This window comes from Dermacentor variabilis, chromosome 1 (assembly GCF_050947875.1).
Source record: "Dermacentor variabilis isolate Ectoservices chromosome 1, ASM5094787v1, whole genome shotgun sequence".
In the NCBI taxonomy this organism is placed as follows: Eukaryota; Metazoa; Arthropoda; class Arachnida; order Ixodida; family Ixodidae; genus Dermacentor; species Dermacentor variabilis.
Window position 1 is genome coordinate 103,640,712 of NC_134568.1, and position 25,950 is coordinate 103,666,661.

The window sequence follows — 25,950 nt, forward strand, 5'->3', positions numbered from 1 at the left end:
GCTGCCTCGGAAACGTAGTAACGTTGGTCTCGGCGCGTAGCTGTCTACGTAGACTACATTCTACCACCGTGACGTAGACTGTCTCCGAAGCTGGCTAGCAATGGAATACACCCACTATGTGCTCATCTGTGTAAGCCCTTGCCCGTGCTGACTGCCGACGCCACCATACCACCGCAGTGGTTGCACGCGACCTGTAGTGCGCGAGGAGGCGGCCAAAGTTATGGTGAAACTGCGCTAAGTGGCCACCTGCAAAGCTTTTCGTGTTCACAGTTATACTGTGAAACGAAATAGCTAGGAAAACTTGTGGAGCATCTTGGAATTGACTGCATCACTGAATTGTGAGTCTATCAGTATTGCGGTAGTTTCCAGGCTCTGCTTTTACAATAGTCGAAGTTTTCGTACTCTTTGCTATAGTGTGCTACTTCATTGCAAAGCAGAACCGAATAGAGCTCGTTTGGACACTGATATAGTCTTCGTGAATTCTTGAGCGTGACTTGTATTTTCATTCATTCGCATTCAGAACCGCCTGTACATGTACGTAATATTAGGCCTAGCTTGACGGAAAAGTCGAGTGGCCGATTTCTTGGGCACTGAAGGCTGGAGCGGGCCGTGAAAATGTTAACCAGACTGTCACGAAACAAGAGCTTGCAGCGCGGACTTTTATTGCGTGTTTGCAGCAGGTAGCCGTCCGCACTAGTCCGGATGTAGCTGTAACGCTATGCCGGTTTCGGAGCAGTAGAGGTAGTAGGTGTTCTGTGGTAGTAGTGCATGTGCAGGGATCATTTGACATCCGCTTATATGATCTTGCTGATCTTGATTGCAGAACACAGAGGCATAGCACGGCGGCAACATGGATTTTGTCGAAACTGTCCAGAAGAAGGTGCATAAAGCTCAGGAATTGATAAATGAAATTGAAACAAGCAGGAAGTGCCTCCAAAACAACTGCGAAACTGTGAGTATCTGTTACATAGCGAGTAGTTTAGTCAGAACAGAAGCATATTGTGTTAATACAGGCCCATTCGGGGGCCCTCGTAACGGTGTCATTTATTTTGGAAGTAGTGAACAAGCCACTGTCTAGCTTTTTCATTGCATGGTTTGGTCAAATAAATAAAATAATAAAATATGTTAATACACGCATACGCTACCTAAAACATGCACTGCAAGGGACAAAAGACACAATTCCATTGATATCATAAAAAAAAAAACAAAAAAAAAAAAACAAACCCCTTATAGGTCACCCACCAACTTAGCATTCCAGCCGCCTTCCTGGCTCTTTGTTTATGTCCGCCTCTCGATTTTTTCTGCTCTCAAGTTTGCTGGCATTCTAGTATAGCCAGAACATTTCACCTACCTGAAATGCGACCAAGCAATTAATACATGAAGCAAGATGCTTGACATGCCATGTCAAATAGCTTCAACTGTAGCAGTTTGCTGGTTCAAGGGCTACTTGTGCTAGAAGAGTCTTCAAATAAGTGTTGGAATGTCAAGCGGCTAATGACTGCAAATATTTCAGGAAGTGCAGCTTCATGAAACTGTGGTATTGTCTACGTGGAAAGTGTGTTTTAAGTTGTCACAGGGTTTGCCACAACCTTAGGAAGGTGGCAAACAGGTATGGAGTACCTGTGGTCTTTTCCGCCCCAAACAAGCTGGCCCGTCTCTGCCCCCGAATCACGGGTGGCGCTACGAACTGGTGTATAGTACAGCATGTTAAGCGTTACGTGCATTGCTCCACTGGAGTGGTTTATTTGATTCTTCTCAGCTGTGCCAAGTGCTACATTGGGCAAACTGGGTGCTGCGTCAACAACCAAATGAGAGAGAATGCAAATATTTTAAAGAAGGATATGACTGCGCACTTGTCTGCGCATTGCAGGTCTTGTCAGACTGTGAACCGTTTTCTAATGCCAGGATCCTAGGCAGAAGCAAGACTAAAACGGCACATGAACTGTTTGAGGCCTACCATATCCAAACCACTGGTGCATCCTGCATGAGTTATACTGTTACGCTTTATGATTCGGAATTGAGGCTGCTAATTATTTTAAAAAGTGATAATACTGCCTTCGGCTGACTGGTGTCCTTCGTGTATTTTATATGTTTGCGCATGGTGTATGTTTGTGTATACATAGGATGCTGTTTTCGGAATAAACAGTTGTAAGTGTAGCGCGAGTCTTTCCTTTCGGCTCTCACTGTTTTCTTTCCTTTCGAGTATTTGTGTAAAAAGCATCATGTTAAGTAAACACCAACTCATCCAAGAAGTTAACCAGAGTCATCATTGTGCATGCTACAAATCCTGCACAAGCTGCTAAGCCTGAAAAGTGTGTGATAGCTCAGTGGCTAGGGCATCCGGCTCCTATTGCACATTGCTGAAGTGTTGCAAGTTCAGTTCTCAGTGGCAAAGTTTTGTTTTGCCGTATAGTGAGGAAGAACTTGATGTTGACAAGGTGGCCTTCCGACAACACGATGACGTTGGCATCCCGGAAACGGCATAATGATGATGATGGACATGGCAAGCGCACTTTGAAGTTCTGATTTGCTGTCACAGTAAAACAGATATATTAAACCTGTTTTTCGGAGCACGAGTCTGCTCTTTCCTTGGTGGTTTAACTTTGAATGGCACATAGTGTTGGTTGGGAAACATTGTTTAGCTTACCACAATGGCACTAGCATAGAAATAAATGTACATTTCACAGGAAGAAAAGAGATTTTTGGTAAGCTTCGCAATTATCACCTTAGCAAACATCTATATTATGCAAGAGGCTCCTGCAATTATGTGCTTATGTACACCTTTTTTGTGAAACATTTTCACGCATCTCGCTACTGTTTAGAATGGGGCAAGCATAGGTAATCTCTGAATGTGAGCAGTTTTTGATGAAAATCTGCAAGTGAGTGCAAAAAAAACCAAAGAAAACCAAACTTGAGAGAGTAGCACATAGGGAACACGCATGCTGAAATGCCAGATGAAGAAGGATGGGCATTATATGATGTGTAGCACAAACTTGGCACACATGACAACAGAGAAGACGAAGACACAGCCCTGGAGCTTCATCTTGTCTGCTGTGCATGCCCCATTTGCGCTACACATCACTTAACTGTCATACCAACTAGCCCATCATTCTTCTTTTGGAAGGATGGGTGTTCAGCAGCACATATAGGTGGTGTGATAATACATACATTGGGCAAAGGCATGTACTGCTCCATTCAAACCATGGATAAATTATTCCTTCTCCGCGGCTCAGATGTAACCTGAATGCAGGTGTGTGGAGTGTTTACTGCTGGGCCCGAGTTCGCACCAGGGGTCCAGCATGCGTCCAGCATGACGGGTGCTGCATGCCTGTTTGTGGCGGTTTCTTGGACTTATTAGCTAATGCTCTATGGTGCTGGTGACTATGCGAGTTGCTCGCTTGCATGTTTAAAGGGTCCCTGAAATGATTTTTGATGATCTTGTACAAACATACTGAATTGTTAGGGTAGGTCGTTCTGATCATTGACACATTTAAGCGCCCCGCATAAAGTGTGTATCGTATTTTCCAGTCTATAAGTTGCACCTTTTAAGCGGCACCCCCCTTAATGCAGCAATTTTTCTGGAATAGTATATAAGTTTACCAGTGTAAGCGATTAAAAAAAAAAAGTAGCGTTTCACTTCGTGAACGCAGCTATTGCACAAGCAATGATACGGACACTACAGGCGCATTTCTGCCGTCGTGGTCGCCACAATGTTTCGTATGAAGTCCAAGAGCGATAACATCGTCTCTGCGCACTGTACTACAATGTACTAGAAGGGGGTAGTGTGTTCAGGGGTGGCATGCGCCATGCATTGCCGTGAGGTCGAAAGTGTGGAAGTCCAGCACTTGGATGCCAGCCCATGCGACAGCAGCACCGTTGTCAACATTCGTCGCATAGGGTTTTCCATTGCTCATTCCTGCTTTTGTGAGCAGGGTTGCGAAGCTTGTTGGTTTCTCGCCAAATTGGCTACTTTTAAAGGCTCATGGCATCTGAAAATTGTGCTTGGCGACTTGGCTACTTTTCATATTGGTAATTCGTATAGGTAGTGTCCGAAGCACACTCCCCCCGATGGCCGCTTCGAAGCAACAGCCCCAAATTCCAGATCTTGAAGGCCATGCTTTTGTGCCTTGCAAGCTTCGGAAGCAAATTCAGGCGCTGAAAAATCGTAGCTGCCATATGGTCAGTGGGCATCTTCGACTTGTCATCCTGGGCTGTCCAGGTCTGCCCGAGATGCTACATATGCAACACTCATTGGCTGAAATAGACTCGGGCAGTCCAGGACTGTCATGGACGAATAATTGACTGGCCCAAGCAGCTCCCTTTGAGTAACAGGAATCAGCCAATCATAAAGGCAATGCTTTTGTGTCCTTCGTAGTATGGACGCAATAGTGTTTCCTAATTTCACCCCCAGCAACGATCAAGTCTATAGAGAATCTCGAAGACCATGGTCCTTGGCGCCAGAAACGACTGCAACAACCGAAAACTCGTCATGGCAGCCATGACATTACAGGTGCCGATGTTTATGTGACTGCATACCAGGGAGAGTAAAACATGTGCGACGTCAGATAGTTTGCACATGAACGTTTAAAGGGAAGTCAATGGTGCAAGTACGGCGTGCAGTGAGCTTATTGTACTGAAATTGATGACACCGCTTTGGCTATGAGAAAGCACGTAAGCATGCGGCAGAAATTATCACAGAACGTCAGCTGGTGATATGGTAAACTATGATATATGTGATGACGTTTGTTTTGTTCTGTTATTTTTTGTTCTTCATCAGTGCAGGAGGAAACTACAGGTCTTTTTCGCCGTTTTCTTAATTTTTGCATAAAATATTGACACTTGTTGGTTTGTCGCACCGTGACTACTTTTTTGGCTACCAATGAAAGCTTTTGCCGCAGTTGGCGACTTTCTTGGCTACTTTTCAGAATTGTCGGCTACTTTCTCTCACGATGACCTGGCAACCCTAGTTGCTCTACTGCTGGCTCGAGTAAAAGAGAGGAATCGTGACTAATTTTCTTTGACACCGTGTCGTCGGCTGGAGGAGTTACCAGTGTACATTCGACCGATTTGCTGGACGCCCGATTTTTGGGAAATGTCCGATAAAGGCGAAACCCCACGAGCAGCGGCTTCAAGCAACGGATCGGGCCGTCGCTTGAACAGGTCGCTCGGTTCTGCAAATTTAAAATTCGTCGCTCGTCGCCCAGAAGTGCTAAGAGTGACTAGCCAATAGCGCGAAGCCGGAACTATATGTACATCACTCAAGTACCACAGATTGTGGCACGGAATGAGCAAACGATTGAATTTTTATAGTAAAAGCACAAGGATGAGAACCTACTGGAAGACCTTCAAAAAATATGTTGTGCTGCTTTTCACAGTAAAACACATCATCTTAAGTTGATAAAGCATGTGTCGCGCTAGTTTCGGCGCCTATATTGCTGCCCTCATACCGGCAACACCGGGGAGACGTCGCTCGCATGGGGTACAGTTTGTAGGCGACAGCGAATGCGACAGCCATCTCCATTGCGTTGCTTGTCGCAAGATCGCTTCGGACTGCTTCGCGGCACCACCAAGTGCCCCATAGTCAATGTTTGAGAATGTCTGTAATTTCAAACACAAGAACCCTTCGCTGTCCGATTTTCTGGACGTTTTGCCGCGACTGTAGGACCGAAACGGCATTAATCGGAGCCAGCACCGCCGTTTCGATTATCTCGCCGCCTCGAACCAGTGCTCTCGCATGCAGATCCACTGGCAGCCATAGCCACCACCGTGGCAACGCGAGGCCTAGCTGCTTCGACGTTCGCTATTAAGGTTCTTGCCGTTTGGTGCCGTTTCATCATTGAAAAAATTCGCCACTGTCAGTAATGGCACCTACTCTGCCTCTGTAATCCTCGCGATTGGCCTCGAAGCTTAGGAAGTGTGCGCGTTGCGTAATATTGGTTCCCAAAAGGCAGCTTCGCCTCGGCACAGCAATGTTACGCGGTGAAGCGTACGTGAAGTATCGCAGCGAAGCTTCACAAGCGTATGAATGGGCAATTGTCACGGGACACGGTACGCATTCGATAATGATACACGCATGCACCCGCCTTCTCTTGTCACAGTACGAGCACCCATATGCCTAATGAGTGTACTGACAGGCCTTTAGGGCTTTTTCGGACGTGTTTGTGATATGAGCCCTTAAGTGCAGCAAAAGACATGCATTCATGTTTTTTGGACTGCCCAATTAAATTTTGTGGACGTATTCGTGGCCCCTAGGAAGTCCGAAAAATCGGACGCTGACTGTACAACTGACCAAGAGGATGCTTCAAGTGGTCCGTGGAGCGAACGCACGCCGAAGCAAAGACAAGAGCAGAAATGATCGTCGCATTGAGGAATGATGGGGAAAGGAACCGCACCGTCTTTTCTTTGAAGGAGCTTGAGCTGAAAAAGCAGTGTTGGCTGATGCCAAGATGCAGGTGTCCCTGAGCCAAACCAAAATAAACTCTTTAAAGCAGTGAAAGGCAACATGGGCATTGTACACGGGCTGAGAGTATGTGAGGACAGTTGAGGTTGACTTCCCATCTGCTGAGAAAATCTCACTTCTGACAAAATTCGGGCCTAATACCAATGATCTTGCTATCACGTGAAAGAGATAGCTCATTTTCGAAAATATTTGCTTCTGTATTCATCTCCTTTTTATTCATATTTGAAAATGTTTGACTTGATTTGCAATGGGCCTTATAGTTTTTTTTCAGAGAAATTCTCTGTTTTACTATTCCTTCTCTTCAGTTTCCTATTGTGAATAAAATACTCTACTCCTTATTGTTCAAACTGGATTGAGTTGGTTTTAGTTTTTTAAATGCTTGCTTGAGAGTGACAACATCGGGCAATGTGGTGTAGCCTGTCTTGACATAAAGTTCCGTTTCACTCGGGGGAAACCTGGAAAACTCGGGGAAATTCAAAATGTCAACTTGGTAGACACCCTGGTGATTTTTTTTTTTGTAGTTTAGGTAGTTCAAACAATGCATTTGTTTAAAATAAACTCTTGCCTGAGGTGTATCAAGCAAGGTACTTTCTGGAATTCCACAAGGATCAATCCTTGGTCTCCTTCTCTTTCTCATCTATATTAATGACCTCCCTTGCGGTATTTAATCTATACGCCTCTTTGCGGACGACTATGTCCTTTATCGTCGAATTTCTACAGAGTCTGGCCAGGCGCTTCTTCTGAACGACCTGCATTTAATAGGTAACCGGTGTACCAAATGGTTGATGCAGCTTAACATTTCTAAATGCAAATTTATTCAAATTTCCCGCAAGCACGCTAACACACCCATGCGTACTCATTACACACGGTAAACATCTCGCAAGTACAAACGTATCACTACCTCGGTATTTTAATCACTAGCAATCTAAACTGGTCGAAACACATCACGAAACTGATTGCCGACAGCTCTAAAACACTAGGCTTCATCAGAAGAACATTATCGTTGTCACCCCCTTCTGTCCGTAAACAGGCATATGAAACTTTTGTTCGAACAAAACTTGAATACGCTTCCGCGATTTGATGTCCACATCAAACATATCTGATCAATGCAATAGAATCGGTCCAGAACCGTGCTGCTCGATTCATATCTTCAAAATACGACTACAAAACTAGTATCAGTAGTATTAAGTCATCGCTCAGTCTACCTGCATTAGTCTATCGATGCAAGCTATCACGTCTATGCTTATTCCATAAGTTGTACTACCATTTTCAACATCTGCGCGGATCACTTCTTCTACCACCAGCACGTTCGTCACGACGCCTGTTCAATTCACTCTGTCTACAGCGCCTGTATGGACCAACTTCTCCCTTCAATAAGTCATTTTTACCCACAGCAATCCAGGAATGGAATGAACTCCCAGATGCAATTGCCATAGAGCATGATCCTGAAGAATTTAAAGAGCAGTTGCTTTCACATTTTGGCAATTAGAATTGTACTATTTCTCTTTGCATTCCAAGTGTTGTTGCATTTGAAGTCGCCTTTACTTCTATTTTATTTCGCTGCATTACTTAAGCTGCGTTATTTCAATGCATTCTTGTTGTAACATCTTTGACTTGTGTATGTCTATGATGACTCCCCCCCTTATGTGATCCTGTAAAGGGTCCTTAAAGGGAAGCTGAAGAGTCTGTCGAATTCAATAAGACGCTCATATACGGATGCGGGAACCTTATAAACCGTGTAGGTAAAATTAGGGTTTTTTTTTTCAATTAGGAGCGACGTAATCGTCGGTTGAAATTGCGCTGTAGCTCCGCCCCCCTTTGAGTGAGCGAGCGGAGCGGAGACCGGAAACCGCGGTGTTGTGACGTCAACTCTGCTTCGTTCCTTCACAGCGTCCGCGACCGCGCCCGACCGCGCTTGTTTCTGCCTGCGTGCCATCGTAATCTGCTTCGATCGACCCTGCATTCCTTTGTTGGTGCATCTGCGTGTATGTAGAGTGGTAGTCAACGTGCGTGGTAGTCAACGTGAGTGGTAATTAACGTGAGTGGTAGTCAACAGATGAAGGTCACTACACGTACTGCATGAACCAGGAAGCTTTTTACGCGTTTAAACCGTCTTTGTAGATTGCCGACAGCTTTGGACAGCGCACAAATGCCGACGATCGCATCTCCGCTTACGTTTCACGAGGAGGCATGCAGGAACACAACACTACAGTTGTTTGACCGGAAACGAGCTCACTAGATCGGCGAAAGATTGGCGAGATCACTAGATCGCTTTGCAAAAAACATACTCACCAAAGAGCATTTCCAACACGAGGAGATCCCGAGACTGCTTTCGTTCGCATCGTTTGCTTCTTCGAGAGGCCGGCTCTTCGCAATCGGCTCGTACATGTAGGGAATAACGCCGAACTCCTCAGAAAAACGCAGTCTCTCTAAATTTTCCATTACCGTCTCAGAAAAACAGCACCAAACTACCTGGCACCGCGCTTCATGTGTAGCGACAGCAGTCGGCAGCGGCAGAGTTGACGTCACGAGGCGCATCGACCAATCACAGGCGGAAACGAGACGCGCGAGCTGGGCGTGTCCGCTGCTGCACTTTTCGTCGAAATAAAATATATTAGCGCTTTCTTTCGCTCAATTTCGATGCGATATTCGAATTCGGAGGGTTGAAAACCATTATGTACAGATGTTCACTCATTTTTTCTGAAAAACCTTTCAGCTTCCCTTTAAGGGTCCAATAAATGATGATGATGTGTTGCAGTTTGAATTGTACACAGCGGTTGTCGCTGCAATATAAAGATGGGAATGCAATATAAAATATTGGATGACTTCTAATTATCCAACTTTGAAGTAACATATGTACGTCAAACTTATGTCTATAACTGAATTACTGTGAAATGGTTTTCACACCCTTCAAACGAGGCAAAAAATAATACGCCTGAAGTTCCTTTACTCCTTCCTAAACCGTAAATTTTTTTTAGATCCTAGTCCATACATAACTCATTCTGCATCCAGGAAAACCAGTCATTCCCACTCACTCGATTTCTCCCCTTACGTTGCCAGGACAAACCTCTTTAAATTTTCATTATTTCCTTGAACTATAGAAGAACGTAACCTCATCCCTTTCCATCATCTGAACTCCCCTGAATCAATTCATATTATTATTTCCTAATTAACATTGCTGTTTCATGATATATTGTTTAATTTCTCAAGTTTAATATTTGCAAGTCTGCCTTTTGTACGCGTATTTTTTATTTGTTACCTTGCCCCTCCTGCTTGGGCCACATGGCCTGCAGTATGATGTAAATAAAATAAAAATAAATTAATGAATTAAGCACTGAAAAATGAATTAGTTCAATATCAATTATTCATTTGCTTGATTAGTTACTGATTATTAATAAGAACTAAGTGTGCTGTTGGTTTGCATTACTCATATTACCTAAATAACTGAGTAATTACGTACTCATTTTTTATTAATACTTTTTCTATCTCCAATAGTGTTGATCCTGGGACTTCTGGAAATTAAGTAGCCAATCTCTTTACAGAATGTCCATATATTGAGTGACATCTGCATTGGTGACCTTTGTCATGCGACACGTAATTGTAAGAATTGCATGTGCATTTCCGCAGTTACTTTCTGCAGCCTAACAATGTATAAGCAACAATTGTGACTTCTACAGCTAACTATTGTACAACACTTGAATTCATAATGCCAAATTTTATGCGACGAGTTTGCTCGCTGTCCTTTTCAGTGTTTAGCTTTTCTTATTCTGCCTCGTGCAATACTTCGCCTTGAAGCATGTGAGGACCTTGAATTGAGGAAAAAAAAAGCTACAAACATTCTCAAGCACAACTGTTGCAACGAGCCGTCGTTGCAGAGTATGCCGGGGGGAACATGGCGACTTCCATACAATGATGGATGGATGCTATGAGCTGAAGTGATGCCACCTGGCGATTTATAAAAAGGAGCCTCAGCCACTTGCCCTCCTTGAACACACTACCCCCTTCTAGTACACTGTAGCTGTATGCTGTACGTGCGAGTGAAAGCGAGCGACGGTGAGCCGAATCGCGCACAAGGGAAGGAAGCGGGGGTACTCGGGTAGCAACTGCATAGTTTGCACAGCAGCACGCACTGTATCTTGAAAGCGATCTGCAGGTGCGATGACTTCAGAGTTGGTCGGCTCATGGTCAGCCTGCCGCCGCTTGCGTTGCTGCTCTGTCCTCGCACATCGCTCGGCAGCTTGATCACTAGAAGCCAGCTCCTCCATGGTGCGGACACTGCCCGTAGTAACTGCCAGAGGAGGTCAACCCAGCACGCTTCGCGTGGCCACAGCTTCCAATCGGATTTTTTGGACGGGAAGTGGGAGGGGGAAATAAGTTTTGTCACACCGTTGTATAAGACACACTGACGAAAAATTCAGAAAAAAGCTGGGACTTATGCACCAGAAAATATGGTAATTTATTATAAGGTTTTAAAAATGTGCATCACTACCGATTGCAGCAGTGCTGCTCCATTGAGTTTTGAGCCACCCCATCTCGTGCTACGTAGCAGGCGTGCATGATGTCAGTCGGGTGAGCTGATTGGCTTCCTGTGTTGCGTCAGTGGGAATTGAAACATGCCGATGCACCAAGCTTATATTCAGTAGCATACATATGCATAGTAATTTGTATACCCTTCAAAATAAGTGCACAAATGTAATAAATCTATACATTTCTTTAAATCAATGGCCCACTTCTACCTGATAGTGCAGATCGTCTACTACAGCTCTGGTGATGGCGGCCGATCGGGATGCAAAGGGGTTCTCGCATGATGAAAATAGGAGCAGCTATGTATTCTTTGGTGGCAGGAGCACAAATGGCACCAATGCTGTATTATGCTCATCTTGCACTGCAGATGTGTCCAGGGAGTATACAGCAGGGACTACATGCTGTAGAAGACGTGAGCGCTGCATGTCAACACCAACTTCCCTAGTCAACACAGCAGTCACCCATAGCTTTGAAAAGAATCAGCGGTAACTGCAGGTTCTGCATTTGCCAGAGAGCAAGGTTTTGTATATAATTTGCCTAGATTGATAGCAGAAAAATAACCTAACAATTCCAGATCCGGAAAAAAAGCATTATCAAGGAAAGTTAACATGCTTTACAACCTCTCAAAATGTCTCGCAAAGCTGCCATCTTGAGTTAGTTTGGTGTGGTGGTACAGACTCTGCCTCGCATGCAGGAAGTGGGTTTAATTCCTGACAGATGTACTTTTTTTCTTTTTTTACATTCTAGAGTAGTTAAAACATCATAAATAGCCCATTTCACTGCATTCACAAGTTAGTTTAGCAGCAGCACTTCCTTTTTCCTCTGATGGATACTAAGAAATCTATAAGCTTAATATAGAAACTGTCGTAAGCATACGTATTAGATATTTTCATGTTATCAGGCAATTGCCAAACTGATGTACTACCAGAAACAGCTACTTTGTAGTTTGTACCTTACATACGTGCTTGCACCAGTGTGGCGAATGCCTGTGGCAACATCCGTCTGTGTTTTGCTTCATGTAGCGTCTAAAAAAAAAAAAGAAGTGAAAATTGTGTGTAGTGCCATCAGATCTGCATCTGGCGCATGCAGTTCACCTTTAAATTTAGCTCCATGCAGAAAAACTAGGAAAAAGACGTGGGAACACGCTCAATTCAGACAAACCAGAAGTAGGCAACACTTGCATCAGTGCTTGAAGGAGGCAGTATAGAGTAATCGCCTCATGGTGTAAAAGTTCAAGGGGATTGCCGCAGTTTAAGGGGAGCCGCTCCTCAAAAAAACATTTCATATTTGTACTAGAGATTTGAAAATCCACCCACTTATAGAGCATTTCAAGCAGATTTCAATTATATTGGTTTCTGTGTAGCTGCTATAGTTCTGGAGTTAAGTCCTACACAATGGGCAAAATAGTGATTTTGCGGACACTTTATTGTGTAATAAATTTTTGTAAAACGCTTTGTGCTGTAGCTTATTTAGCTCTTTGTAGACTGCAAAGTGCCGATATCTATTCAAACAGCATGTACAATTACTGGAACTGTAAAAAAAAAAATTGGGACACTTCAACAATTTTTTTTTTCACAATCGCATGAAATTAACCTTGTACACTTACAATTGTCTTATACTAATGAAAGTTAGCATACGTAATCTTGAAGTTATGTACAGTGCTATTATCTACTTGAAATTGCAATATCTCCAAGTAGTAAATTGCAAGATTACATGGTTATGTTTCAGAGAATTGAGATGAAAAATTAGTTGAAATGTTCAAAATTTTTTTGCATGGTTTCAGTAATTGTACACACTGTTTTGCTAGATATCGGCACTGTGCGATCTACAAAGAGCTAAACAAGCTACAGCGTCAATGCTTATTGCGAAAATTTATGACATAAATAAGTTCCCATAAAGATGACTATATTGATACATGCATATTGCGCGTTTCTTGTGGCCGATGTATGTGGGCGCCCCGATGAACACGACGAACGCTCTCTGGCTCTCGAGCTGTCGGCTGAACTGGCCAGCACTGCAGTTACCTTTTGTAAATGTACTTTGTAAATAGTCTCCAGTCTTAATCTTTTGTTCGCGTAACAATATTTTGCCATTGTGCATCACATAACTCTAAAACTATAACAGCTACACAAAAAGTATTGCCATATTTGAAGTCTGCATGGAAAACTCTATACTTGACTGAATTTTGAAACATCTAATACAAGTAATAAAAAAAAAGTTGTTTCGAGGAGCGTCTCCCCTTTTGTTTAACCACTTGTACCTGTGTTATAGCGCGCTGACATGAAATTCTTATGAGAAAGCGTTCCTTGAGAGATAACCTCTGTGTCTAGGTGTACAACAAAAAAACGTTTCAGGGACCCTTTTAGTAAAGTGTGAAATATGCAGTACATCTGAGCACCATTGTTTGCAGTCATTGACATATACATTAATGACAGTGGCTCACAGCATTGTCACTTTGCATATCTGTGAACTCACCTGAATTGGTGCTCTTTCTATGATTTAACAAATATTGCGTTATTTTTGCAAAACAATAAATTCTGTTTGCAAAAACTTTTGCTTGTCAGTCTCGGCTTCTGCTGTTAAGTCTTCTGATACTGAAAGGACACGAGGGATACTTGCTTTGAGCTACATTATTGCAGGCAAGTTCCTGAAGCATATGCGAAATCGACAACAGCAAAGTCCATGAGGAAGCCACTGTGTGCCAATAACACTGCAGTCTGTGCTGTTCCTAGTTTGTTGCTGCTTGTGCTGTGCCTAAAGGTAAATTGTCTAAAAATTATGCAGATCAAATGTACACCTTGAAATTTAAGTGGAAGGAAGCTTTTGTGAAGTGGTTAATCAAATGCTAGAAATTTGTCCTATTCGTTTCTGCATCATTGGCATGAAAGGGAACTGGCACGCGCTCGTGTTCTCTCATGCACTCGTGCTAAGCAATGCGAGATGCGGCAAACATCTTAGAGCTGGTGTTGGCAGGATAGAACTATATGTACAATTGTGGCCTAATGGGTCAAGCATGGGGCAGCTGTGCTGGGGGACTGATGCTGGAGCCCACCTGTGGTCACATTTTTTAAAAAGCTAAGCTTTGCTTAACGAATTTCGCCAGGTTTCGTCACCGTAGGTGCTGCGGCCTGGCTGTTATCTTGCCGAATAGGCCAACTAGCGAACAATGCATGCTGCTGGGTTCCTTGCAGTACCACCAGATGGTGCTTGCATCCGCTGCAGCGGCAGTGCTGGCTGTGCCAGGGAAAAAAATACCCCCAGAATGCTCGCATGCATTGTGGCATTGCATTAGCCTCTCTACAATGCCTGAATAATGCCTTCCGTGTCACTTTTTGTGGACGTTCAATAAACACAAACTTGTGTTTCGACTCTTATGTACTCACACAAAGCTTCACTGTATGTAGATTCTAACTCGATGGATCTGCTGCATTTTTCAGAAGTGTGAGCTATTGGGCAAGACAGCAGCCGCAATTGGGAAAGTCCAGGAGGGGTCACAAAAAAAGCTTTACTTTAAAAGTGTGTGTGTATCTCCCACGAAAGGTTTGTGCTTGGGGTATACTAAAAGTAATGTGTACAGGGGTGTTCTCTATACAGTTTTGTAATGTGAAATGTAGATGGTGGTGCTGTTGAGACTGAATGGGCATGTAGTCGGTGCGCAATGCCTCTGTTGTTGGGAAAAGGAAAAGGATGTGGAAGTTGTTTTGCACTGATGCATAGAAAGTGGTATTAAAGAACATGCTACTTGATGAAATAGCTACATGCTGGGAATGCTTTCTGTTAGGGGAATGGAGGTTTTTGTGGACAACTATCTGACTGGGAAGGATGACAGCATAAATTTGAACAAAGGTTCCTTGCTCTCCTAAATTAAAGAAAAAATATGTTGAATAACTGTTCTGAGCATATTGAACTGATAGCAACTGTTAATGAGTGAATTATTTGGCAATGGACAAAGGTTTTTGTAAAGCAAGAAGACAAGCAGGGCGGATTTTAGTGTAGGCAGCAGTGTTTTCACTGTTGCAATTGTGTGTATTATGATTGTGACCTGACCTCTGCATTTCACTTTCTTCTTCAGCTCAAAGATGACATAGACACTGCTTGCAACCAGCAGATAGCTGCTGTTTGTCAACGAAAGGACCAGTTGTGCCACCAGGTTGAATTGCTGGCTGCTGAACAGGAGGGGCAACTTCAGTCAGATTTGGCAAAGTTACACCAATATCAAGGCAGCCTGTTGTCAGTGCTTCAGCTGTATGCTGCTGGTACACTCAAGAATGACAGCAATGCTTTCACTTGTCTGCAAGATCTTGAACTGTGAGTTTAGTATGGCAGATATGTAACTGAAATGAGCTATGTTGATCTTTATTTGAAACCAGTCTTCGCTTGGACTCGGTGAGGTCATTCTAAATTATATTACCCTGTGTAAATACATTCATGCTACTTTCAATCCTTTTAAATGTTACGTAGTAAATGTAAGGTATACTTAAAACACACACACCTATAAGTAGGCATGCACTATCTGACTGAGCTTAGTTATTAACATGAACAACGAAAACTAATGAAATAGAATACATTTCATTGCTTTTTGAAAATAAATTAAAAACTTGAGCCAGGTATTGCTGCTCTTTTTTCCACAAAAAATGATCTGAATATGAAAAAAAGAACCCATAAAATCGGTAATATTGCTTTGTAATGCCAGCGGTGTCTCACTTTAGGTGAAGAATTCAAAAAGTTTGGCATCAAAACATATTTTTTTTTCTGTAATAAAGTCGTACTCTTGCAATAAACAAATGCAGGTTTAGTTTTAAGAGAGCAGCAATGTGATGGCATGCTCAATTTGTTTAGAGTAGGAGAAATGGTGCAAACTTAGTGACTTACAGCAGTAGTGAAACTAATTCCACCCTTTCATTTACATTAAAGAGGAAAGTTGTGTACTACACCTCTGGGCACATTCACGGCATGAGAGAAGTCGCTGGGTGTCGCTGTACTGGTGAAACTACATTCTCGGCAGGCGAAACACACTGGGTTTCTCTTGATGCCACCACGTGCTGTACTGTTGTTTTAATTAAGTCGTTCAATAGGGTCTGCAGGTGTGGCCAAATTTTAAATGCAAAGCATTTCTTGGCAAACATTTGCCACTTTGACAGTATCTATTGATCGATCGATCCGCCCGCCTATGTTTTACACTACATCTTTTGGTTGATCAATTGATCGGTCTGCCCCCCTGCTTGTCCGCCTACGTCTTGGTGCTCTCATGGTCGTTTCGTTAACTTGGTGTGTACCAAAAGTGGCATGGTATGACAAGAGTGTATGATGAACATAAATGATTGGTCATGTAAGTCATAAAAAAGCCGCCTTCATCTTGGTGCTCTCATGGTCATTTCGTTAACTTGGTAGGCTCCCCGCACACTGCTTTGCATAATATCGATTCTCATAGGACGTAGGATATGCCAGCTTTCTGGTTTTACGAAATTTCATCTTGCAGCCAAACTAGGCTGACAATCCGCTCAAATGTGAAACTTGTTGCAGGTATGAAACATCACGAAACCTTAAGCAGTGTGTGGCAGTTGTGATCTACATTAATGAAAACGAAAACGGCCAGTTGGCAGTTTTCCACATCGCAACAACAGTTGTAGCAGCCACCAAAAAAACATTAATCAATACCAGTCCATTTCTTGCTGTGTTCATGTTCCCTTGGCTTGCTAGGAAATCTATACAGTTGAAGGTTCAGAACTTCGTCACAGTCGTAGCAGTCCTTAATGCAGTAGTACTACAATCCCTGCTAATTTTTTAGCCATAGTTTTGATGTCTCACATTTGCAGTTGCAAAACCATGACCTGACAAGGTTCAGCTTGACAGTGGTGGCCCATGGATTTCAAGTTTCTTGCCGTTATGCTGTAATTGCACACAGCAATAATACAGCGTGCATTGGGATATGGGCTACTGATAGCTTTTAAGAAGTAGCTAATGAATTTTTCACTGAAGATGCACAATATGGTATTCTTATTGTTCGTTATTTATACACAATTTTTTTCGGTTTACTGTGATTGTCAGTGCTCCTTGGGCCTATACCTATTGTTGCATCTTCTTTCTGTACAGCCCAAATGTGACAACAGCAGTGCCACAGCTGCACTTTGCCAAAACGGGGGAGAAGGAGCTAGAAAAGGCAGTGCGAGGCTTTGGCTGTGCCAAGCTGCATCATGTCAATGCACCAGTTGGCAACTTCAAGGACAGCCAAACCAGTCTTTTCAGTGGGGAATGTGCTAAAGTCTCTGACTCAAATGAACCTTGGCTGCTGTGTGACATGGTACGTATGCATGTGGTGACAAGAATATGGAATGGTTACTAGCATTGTTCTTGTTGGTTCAAGGCAGTAAGTCCTTGTTTTAATGAAGTTCCTTTATCCGAAATGGTGCATTTTCGAATTTTGTGACTGTCCCGTTCGAAGTGCATTCATTTTATACTGGATTATTCGAAGTGCAGTGGTAGTGGACTTAGTGCGAAATACAATATGGGTGAAGGTGTGGAAACTGCCTTTTGCACTCCATGCCTATGTTTACATTTTATCAACTGCCTCGGCTGTACGGAATGGGATGTAAGAAGTGCATGCATTCTAAAAGCTGGTGCTAAGGCTTCCAGGAACATAGCCTTTTCTGTTATGGCACAAGTTTGGCACTCATTTGCAGTGCACGCAGTTACAAGTTCAGCCTGTCAACGAATTTAGCTTCTGGGGTGGGTTTGTGCAAATGCATACTATGCACTTGAATAAAAAAAAAAAGCGACTGGTTCTTGTGCAGCCAGTATATCTTCACATTTTTTGTCAGCTGTGTAATGTGGTTATGCTATTGTCACTGGTTTTCTGTCTGCAGTTCTGGCTCTGCTTGAGTGTGGGTATGTAAACAGTAGAAGACTTTAGAAAGATTTGCATGCCCTCAAGTGGTTGCCGGCAAGGCATTATAGGAATCTTGGGGGAATGCGCTCCATTGTTTGCTTCATTTGCAGCTGCCTGCAGAGTATGTGCCTCGTCCAACTGGAGTCGAGCCTTTCTTCTGCCATCTTGGTTAACTGTAGCACACCATGTTAGAAAGATAAGCACGACCCCAGCAGCCACAAAATGCTGTGTGGGTTCGGCAGCCATCTTGTCTCCGCGCAGTCTGTGCCGAGTGCATCCGTGCTCTGGTGCTCTCTTTTTGCCTGCTGTGGATATGCAACAAAGTTCATAACCTGCTTTAGGTAAATGTACCAAATGCACAGCCATGACACGCTGCTGAGATGATAGTGGCACACCATCAGCATGGGGTAGGTTTTACACCACTACTTTGTTGCATTTTGGCTGCCCATATGTGCACGTAGAGACATTCCAACAGCATTACCGTTTAAAGCAATTGGGCGCTTAAACAGTTTTTTTTTTTGGGGGTCTCAGCCGAGTGTCTAAGCCTGAAGGGGGCACGGGGTTCAATTCCGGCAGCTGTATTTCAATGGGGGTGAAATCGAAGGACACTTGTGTGCCTGAAGAAAACAACTGCGCTGAACAACGGGACGTCACTGAGACAGTCTTCGTCGGTCTGTCACGTCCCATTGTTCAGCACTGTTACTTGTTTTCTTTAGACATGTACCAACCAGCCTAAGTTAGCATGTTATACCTGTGTGCCGTGCATTGGGGGCACATTGCAGAAACCCAGGTGGTCAAATTTAGTCCAGAATCCCCTACTACGGTGTGCCTCATAATCATATTGTAGTTATGGCACGTAAACCGAGCATGGCTATCTTGGTCTCGTCGGAGAGTGCATTTCTCAGTCTTCAAATTTGCCGCTTCAGCTGTCTCCTTCATACAGAACAAGCGTGCAAAAAACAAATGATTGAAGGCCATTCGTAGTCTCAGATTGGCTGCACCCCGCCACATAACTCCAACACAGTTTGCCATTGTTCTGGCGCTCTCTTCGTAGGGCTGTCGTCTGCTCTTTGCACCTAGCGAGCTCTCGACGTCTTGACCACCCTGACCTCAAAGAGTGTCGAAATGAGCGTGGTGCGGCTATCGCAGAAGTGCGACCGGCCCCTCCGCTACTGCACATATCAGACCCATGGCTAAGCATTCCGAGCATCGTCGACACTGACTTCGCGACCAAGCACTTCGCGCGCGGTATCCTCGGACAGGTGGATAAAGTTTTAGAGCGATGGTGCTTTGGACTTCGCTTCCAAGTTTACTTCCAAGCACATCGCGCAAGCAGTCCTGAGGACCTGCGGTTAGGCATTTTGTGCATCAGCGCATTAGACTCGGCGATCAAGAACATTGCGCGCAAACTCCTCAGACCTACGGCTAAGCATTTCGTATATCGACTTCCCAGTTTAGGCGATCGAGCACGTCACACACTGAAGTCGGGCTTTCATTTTATTTATTTTTTGTCACTTTCTTAAGCTACAGTGCAGGTTGCAACTTCCTCTCTTTTTTTGGCTTATTTCAATTCGTTCACACCCAAAGTGTGTGTCTGATGTGAAGGTGAAAAAAAAAAGTGCAAATTAGGGGGGGAGCAAGAATGTCACATTCAGCTTTGCTCACAATATTTAACAATCTTTCTACTGCATTCCGTAAGCTCTCCAGGCCCTCACAAGGTTCAAAGGGAAAAAGTTTGTGCAATACTATGTTCTCAAAATATGGTAACTGGTGCAAACATTAGGCCGCAAAAACACCGAGTAAACCTCCACATAAGTGTTGGCTTTCAAGCCATGCATATTTTCAGCTGCGTTGCTGTGCATTTCTATTGTGCAGCTAGCTCCTCAGTTGTCTAGGAAACAAAATTCAAAATGCTGCTGAAAGCCTTCGCTTAGCCATCTGGTCACTGCTACAAAAAGACAAAAATGTTCTATTGAATGCGACACAGGCATTATCTGAGTGGTGCTAACGGGTAAGCCTCCTGCTCCACTAGAGAAGGCCATCAACAAGGCTGTATGCAAATACATTCCTGGGACCCACCGTGCTTTTGTGGGATATTATGCAACATTTGGTCTGCAACCTGGCCAACTTCCTCCTCACAGAGCAGCGGAAAAGGCTGCCTTGCGGGAAAAAAGGCAAGAAAAGCCCTTCAGACTAAAGGCAAAACACTCCAGAAGCCCTGCAATTGATAGGACGTCGATGACTACAGCCCTGTTGCCTTTTCATAACTTTAAATCAAAGGTACACCTTTGAAAGCCATTTTCTCTTTTTCTTGCCTCCTGCTCAGCTGTTCCTGCTGGGTCTATGTTTTTAGCTTTTTTTTTACAATTTCTTTCAAGTGCAGTTCAGGGCATGACATTCTTGCTTTTCCAGTGCAACTTTTTCTGACTTAATGATTCAGCTAGTTCCGTCAGCCTGTTGTACAGTCACCTCATAAAAAATGAGAACTAAAAACAATCTAAGGATGTCACGCCCTCAATTATTCATTTTGGAATGCACGGTGCTTTGAACGAGTGAATTGAACGAGTAATTTTGTAATTTGTACAGGCTTGGGACAAGCCCAAAAGAAGAAATTTGTAAATGAAGTTGAGATATAACAGTAAAATTTTTGACATCGCAGAAATATTACTACTACCTCTGCCATTTTTATCAAAATCAAATCAAAGCTTTAAGCAGGCTTGCCTCTGCTAGTCATTTCAAGGCAGCTAATTGTTATATTTTATATCCTTCTGTGGCAGGATAACTGCAGTGGTGAGGATGAAGTGGTGGCTGCCTCCTTGCCGAAGTCCCTCTCGGCAACATCCAGTTCCATTGAGGCGGTGTCAATGGATGAGGACGACACGCCTGGCACATTTCATAAGCTGGTTTGTTCCTTCCTCCGGTATCACAAGTGTCGGAAGAGCCATGCTATCTTATTTTTATACATAAGCATCATTCAGAAATTTCAAGCATGGAATGTCAACTAGGCTATGTGTAAATCCAAGTCTAGAAACCTTGCTTATCTCTCTCCTAGAAACAGCAGGTTTATGAAAACGAAGCACAGTCTGCTGTGTGGAACTTCAACACATCTCTCACCTACCATATAGATGCTTTAAAATAACAAATGAGGCATGAAGCATGTTGTGGGCAATGCTTGCGGTGATGTTGCACACAATTTTAAATTCGGGGAACTGTGGTGGCCATGCAGAGCCTTCATTTTCTAAAAGTGAAATTTTTTTTCCAATGTCCGTATAGCATTTCCTGGGCCAAAACCTACAGCACGTAGTTGCCATCACAACTTCGACATACAATGCCTTTCTTCAGCTCTTGCGATAATTAGGTGCTGGAATACCCTTGATACGAGGACAAAAATTGGCTTACTAAAGCAAATTGGTGAAAACACAGTAGAACCCTGCTGATATGTTCCTTATTCATACATTTTCTTGGGTATAACATCGCTATAGCCCAGTCCCAGCAAAGGGCTCATAGGTGTCTATATATTACATTTAAACCTCGATATAACGAAATTCTCGATATAACGAAGTAATTAGCTTTTCATAACCTCTTGTCCATAGAACATGTATTCAAAACCTCAATATAATGAAGTGCGTTTGTCTGCAATTTCAGCATAACAAAATTTCACCGCCACCGCAAAGGAATTCCGAGACAATAAATGCAAACTTCCGTGGACTCGGATCATCAAATGATTGAATTATAAACTGCTGTTTACACATGCACCTCTCAAATCGCGCGCCGCGCGACAAAAGCAACCGCTGAAGTAGAGCCGTATTGTGTTCCGTATTAAGTCCAAATGCGATAAGATCCTCTCCAAGGAGATTCTTAATGAAAAGAGGTGAAAGTAGGATAAAGTGCATCACAGTAACTGTCTCTCAGCAGAGGGCACCTCGTGCCCTGCGCACTGTGTGCTTTAGGTGTGAGTGAAAGTGTGCAAGGGTGAGAGAAGAAAGATGGTGGCTTCACAAGTGCCACCTTCCCACGCGAGCAAGGGGAAAGCGGGGGAGGGGAGCGAGCTCAAGGTAAGGCGATCAAGCGCATGCGAGAGTGGGGGGTAAGTTGGCGTGTGTCTCTATTTCAGGCACGCATCTTGGCCGTGGCTGCACATGGCTGTAAGTGCTGTTGAGTGCATATGCAGCCGTGCACCCGGCTTTAGAGGTAATTGCCGCATGTGCAAAGGCTGGGTGTGCTGAGATGGCGTGGTGCCATGTAAGCTGTCTTAATGTGCATTTAATATTGGAGGTTTTGTAATCTTTAGTTGCGGTGACCCGTTGAAGCGAGAGGCAGACGAAGCATTCTCTCCCCTTTGCCGGCGCTTTTCTTAATACATCGTCCCAGTGCGGCGACGCTATCAGCTGTGGGGCCGGAGTTCACGCGAATGCGTGGCTGGCTTCCCTTTTCATACCGCCGTACATGGCATAAAATCACATCATTCACACCGACTCTAAATTTATCAAAATGAATTTGCTAAATCAAATTTGCTTTTTTTGATTGCCCAATTATTTGAAAAATTCTGCGGCGCCTTTCAGTGTAAGAAAAATCCATTGGCAACTGTGTATATATTGCATAAAAGGCTGAATTTCTATAGAACAAAATTTTGATATAACAAAACAAATTACTGATTTCACTGACTTCGTTATATCTAGGTTTAACTCTATAATCCCCTTTCACATGGCTTTGTTCCCACATGATACGTTGCGATATTGGCATATATTTACAACAAAAATATCAAGTGTACTCTCTATAATATAAAAAAAGATAAAGAATGTTAACCATGCTTAGGCACTTTAGCTGCACGCTTCCGACTGCCTCCAGCGTGCCAATTTGGCCACAGAATCGAGGAAGAATAGCAATATTTTGGTTTTAATACGTTCTCTGCATGGTTGTCGGCCACGTTGGCAGTGCCTCCTTGAAACCGACAGCGCCCAACCAAGCTGCTATGTGTTGAAAGCCTGCATTTGCTGTTAGTCACTCTCTGTGTTTGCACCGATGAGGGCTTCAAGTGAGGGAAGCGCCGGACAATGGTCATGCACCTATTGCAGCTCGGTCGACTTCCGGTATGTTGCCAGGACATGAAGCTTCAGTTTATGCATTGACGGTACTTTTGTCTATCTGTAACGAAAGCATGACAATGGTTGAAATACAAACTGACCCAGTCGCAGGCAAGTGTACGTGCACGCTGCAACACGTTGATAAACTTGGCTGTATTCTTGTCCTCTCACTTTCGAAGATACTATTTTTTGTTTTGTAGCGTGAGACGTGTCAACGGATGACAGCATGCTTAGAACTGTGCCAAGAATGCCGTCACTCGTAGGCACTGATGCATCAGGTGCTAGTCACGTGAAATCTTGCAGAAGTGAAGGTATCTGAGACTACGACACATCTTTATGGACCACTTGTGAAATAAGTAGCTCATTTTCTGCCAAATCTAATAGTTCGAATTGCTGGTTACAGTAGAACTTACTTCGTACATTTTGATAACGGTTGCAGTTTCGCCCAAAAGGTGAAGCATTGATTGCGATAGCAAATTAGTGGACAGCTATACTAAGAAAGTATAGTAGTTTTATTGGCCGTATAAAGTTGTAAAATTAGGCATACTAACTAAACTAATAAGCATGGTGTTCTGCGCACACAAGCAAACCTGAACACATCCCACTCAATGACCGCAGAAGCTCTCTATCAAAACACTGGAGTGAGTAAGCATGGCAACAGCACTGAGCAAATTGACCTTTGTCCTGCTGCTTGCTTCAACGCGGACAAAGCCGCAAAAAGACAGCGTGCGGTGGGCTCTGTGCACATCACAGATGACTTTCAGAATACAGCGGCCCAGGCGGGTGCCCGCGGGCCGACTGCGCCGCCCTGAGTAGAATGCGCACACCCTGTTTCCCACGGCGGACCTTGTCCCCGTTGCAGATGGCATTGCAGATACAGTGACCCGGAGCCTTGTGCCTGCCAAAAGACTGCACGCTTCCTCATTTGGGGAGGAAAGCGGGAAGGAAGCATGAGATTGAGTTGCGATCACCGGCTCACCCTCGCACGCGGCGACGATTTTATCATGCTTGGACGTTAAACGGAATCTCAGTGACGCTGACGGCACAAGTGCACTTGCAGTGTCCATATAATTGCTGTTGCAATAAAAAAACGCAAGAAAGAACTGTCCCATGCATTGGGGGGCACATTAAAGATGCCCTGGTGGCAAAAATTAATCCGGAGTCCCCCACTACGGCGTACTTCATAATCAAATTGTGGTTTTGGCACGTAAAACCCCAGAATCTAAAAGTACTAACAGAGAAAACGTATGATCTGAAGTCACTTAAAAAAAATATGGGCAGACTTAGTTGACACCTACGTAATACACTAATGTGTTACACTAATTGCTGCAGCAGAAGATGTCAATGGCAATGCACGCTGATCAGGTGGTGGGGGTCGAGTGCCATGACGCGTGCATTGTTGTTTTCGTGGCTTCGGCAAGGTTACGTTTGTGTTCTGCGAATCCAGCCTAAGTGCAGTTTCTACAAGTGTGGCAAGCCATTTTGGTGGAAAGTTTTGACGTGCCCACTCGGCGCGAATTGTTGCGGCAAGAGATGCCGATGCGTGCAAGCGACCGTTGTCCTTCAATCGCACATTGTCATTTTCCTCTCCAAAACAAAAATGAAATCATGCTTCGGGGCGACGGTGGAATACGATGCCACCTGAGCGAAACATCACGCACACTTCCTCGCTGCCTGCAGCATGGAACGGCAGCATGTGTGGGTTGTCGCCTGTTAAAAGCGTGCAGTACGCTTCCAACAGCACTGTCACACGCGCTGTGAAACAGTTAAGTGAAGGTGCTTATCACAATTGGGTTGGCGGCGATAGGTGGGAATGCAGCATGCGATGACTGCGGAAGATATTTGCTGATACCAGAATAGGAAAGTGAGTGTGCGCCTGTTTTCTTGTGCGTAAGACTGACGGGTGAATTCAGCGGAGAGAAGCTGTTGTGGCAGGCGGCTACTGTTTGTTCTCAGTTGCGCGCGGCTCTTGCCTTTTCTTGTTTACATGGGATCTAATGGCCAGAAAACATATCACACGATCACGGTTTGGCGATGAACTGAATGTTAGGGCTGAAAGATCATGTTGTCCTGGAACGTATGAACCGGTAAAAAAGAAACGTAACTGTAGTGGGTCATTTTTAGTGTTCTCAGTTGCAGGCACCAGGAAATCGTATGCAACGGAATCGCATCAATGAGGTTCTACTGTATTCTGACATCTAGCGGTCTTCTACAAGTCCGAATTAGCTTTCAGTGACTGTAAATAATTTAAGGGCTGAGCCATGCATAGTGTCTGTTTTAATTCAGCGAGTCTCTGATACACTGTAGAACCTCATTCATATGTTTTGGAAAAAAAAAACATACTAACCGGGAAAACGTACGATCCAGAGTAACAAAAAAAATTTATTAACAGCCTCAACTATTGTTGACATCTACGTAATAAGAAGGGTCGTGCGGATCATTGCGCCATGAGATCCCAATGGTTGAGCTGGTGGTGCTCCGGCTGCCTGAGACGCGTTTCGTTGTTTTCCTATTGCGTGGTATTTTTTTTAAAAGGGCGACTGGAAGCCAAAATGAAACCGAGCTGGTGAGCGATGCCGGATGCTGCTGAAGGGAAACATGCCTACATAGCGATGCCTGCAGCAGGCAGCGGCGGAGAGTTTAGATTATCGCCTACTAAAAGCGTGCTGTATGCTACCATTGGCACCACGCGCTGTAAGGCAGATAGGTGAAGGTGCTTATCACGAAAGGTTTGGCGGTGATAGCTGTGAATCTGGTGTGCGAAGACGTAGCTGGAAATTTGCTGATACTGGAGTAAGAAAGTGTGTGTGCCGTCGTTTTCATGTGAGACGGGCGGCTGTATACTGTTCTCGATCGCGTTCGCACCTCGTGTCTTCTCTTTTCACATGGGATCTAGCGGTCGGAACGCGTATATGAATGCAGCAGGGAACGGCGGCGCGTTTTGGTTATCGCCTATTAAAAATGTGCACTGCGCTTCTGATGGCACTACGTTGTGA

General features: G+C 44.0%; 1 protein-coding gene across 2 annotated transcripts in view; it reads left to right on the forward strand.

Moving 5' to 3' along the window:
- Positions 1-84: 84 nt before the first annotated feature.
- LOC142582395 (uncharacterized) overlaps positions 85-25,950 on the forward strand; it is a 31,458-nt gene continuing 5,592 nt past the window's right edge. Inside the window, exons 1-6 of one of the 2 annotated variants that reach the window (XM_075692073.1) lie at positions 85-338; positions 824-952; positions 11,352-11,396; positions 15,057-15,292; positions 17,078-17,285; positions 20,648-20,773. In XM_075692073.1, the coding sequence (XP_075548188.1) occupies positions 851-952; positions 11,352-11,396; positions 15,057-15,292; positions 17,078-17,285; positions 20,648-20,773 (717 nt within the window). In that variant the 5' untranslated portion in view covers positions 85-338; positions 824-850. The remainder of the gene's footprint in view (positions 339-823; positions 953-11,351; positions 11,397-15,056; positions 15,293-17,077; positions 17,286-20,647; positions 20,774-25,950) is intronic. The other variant, XM_075692081.1, reaches the window with a different exon arrangement.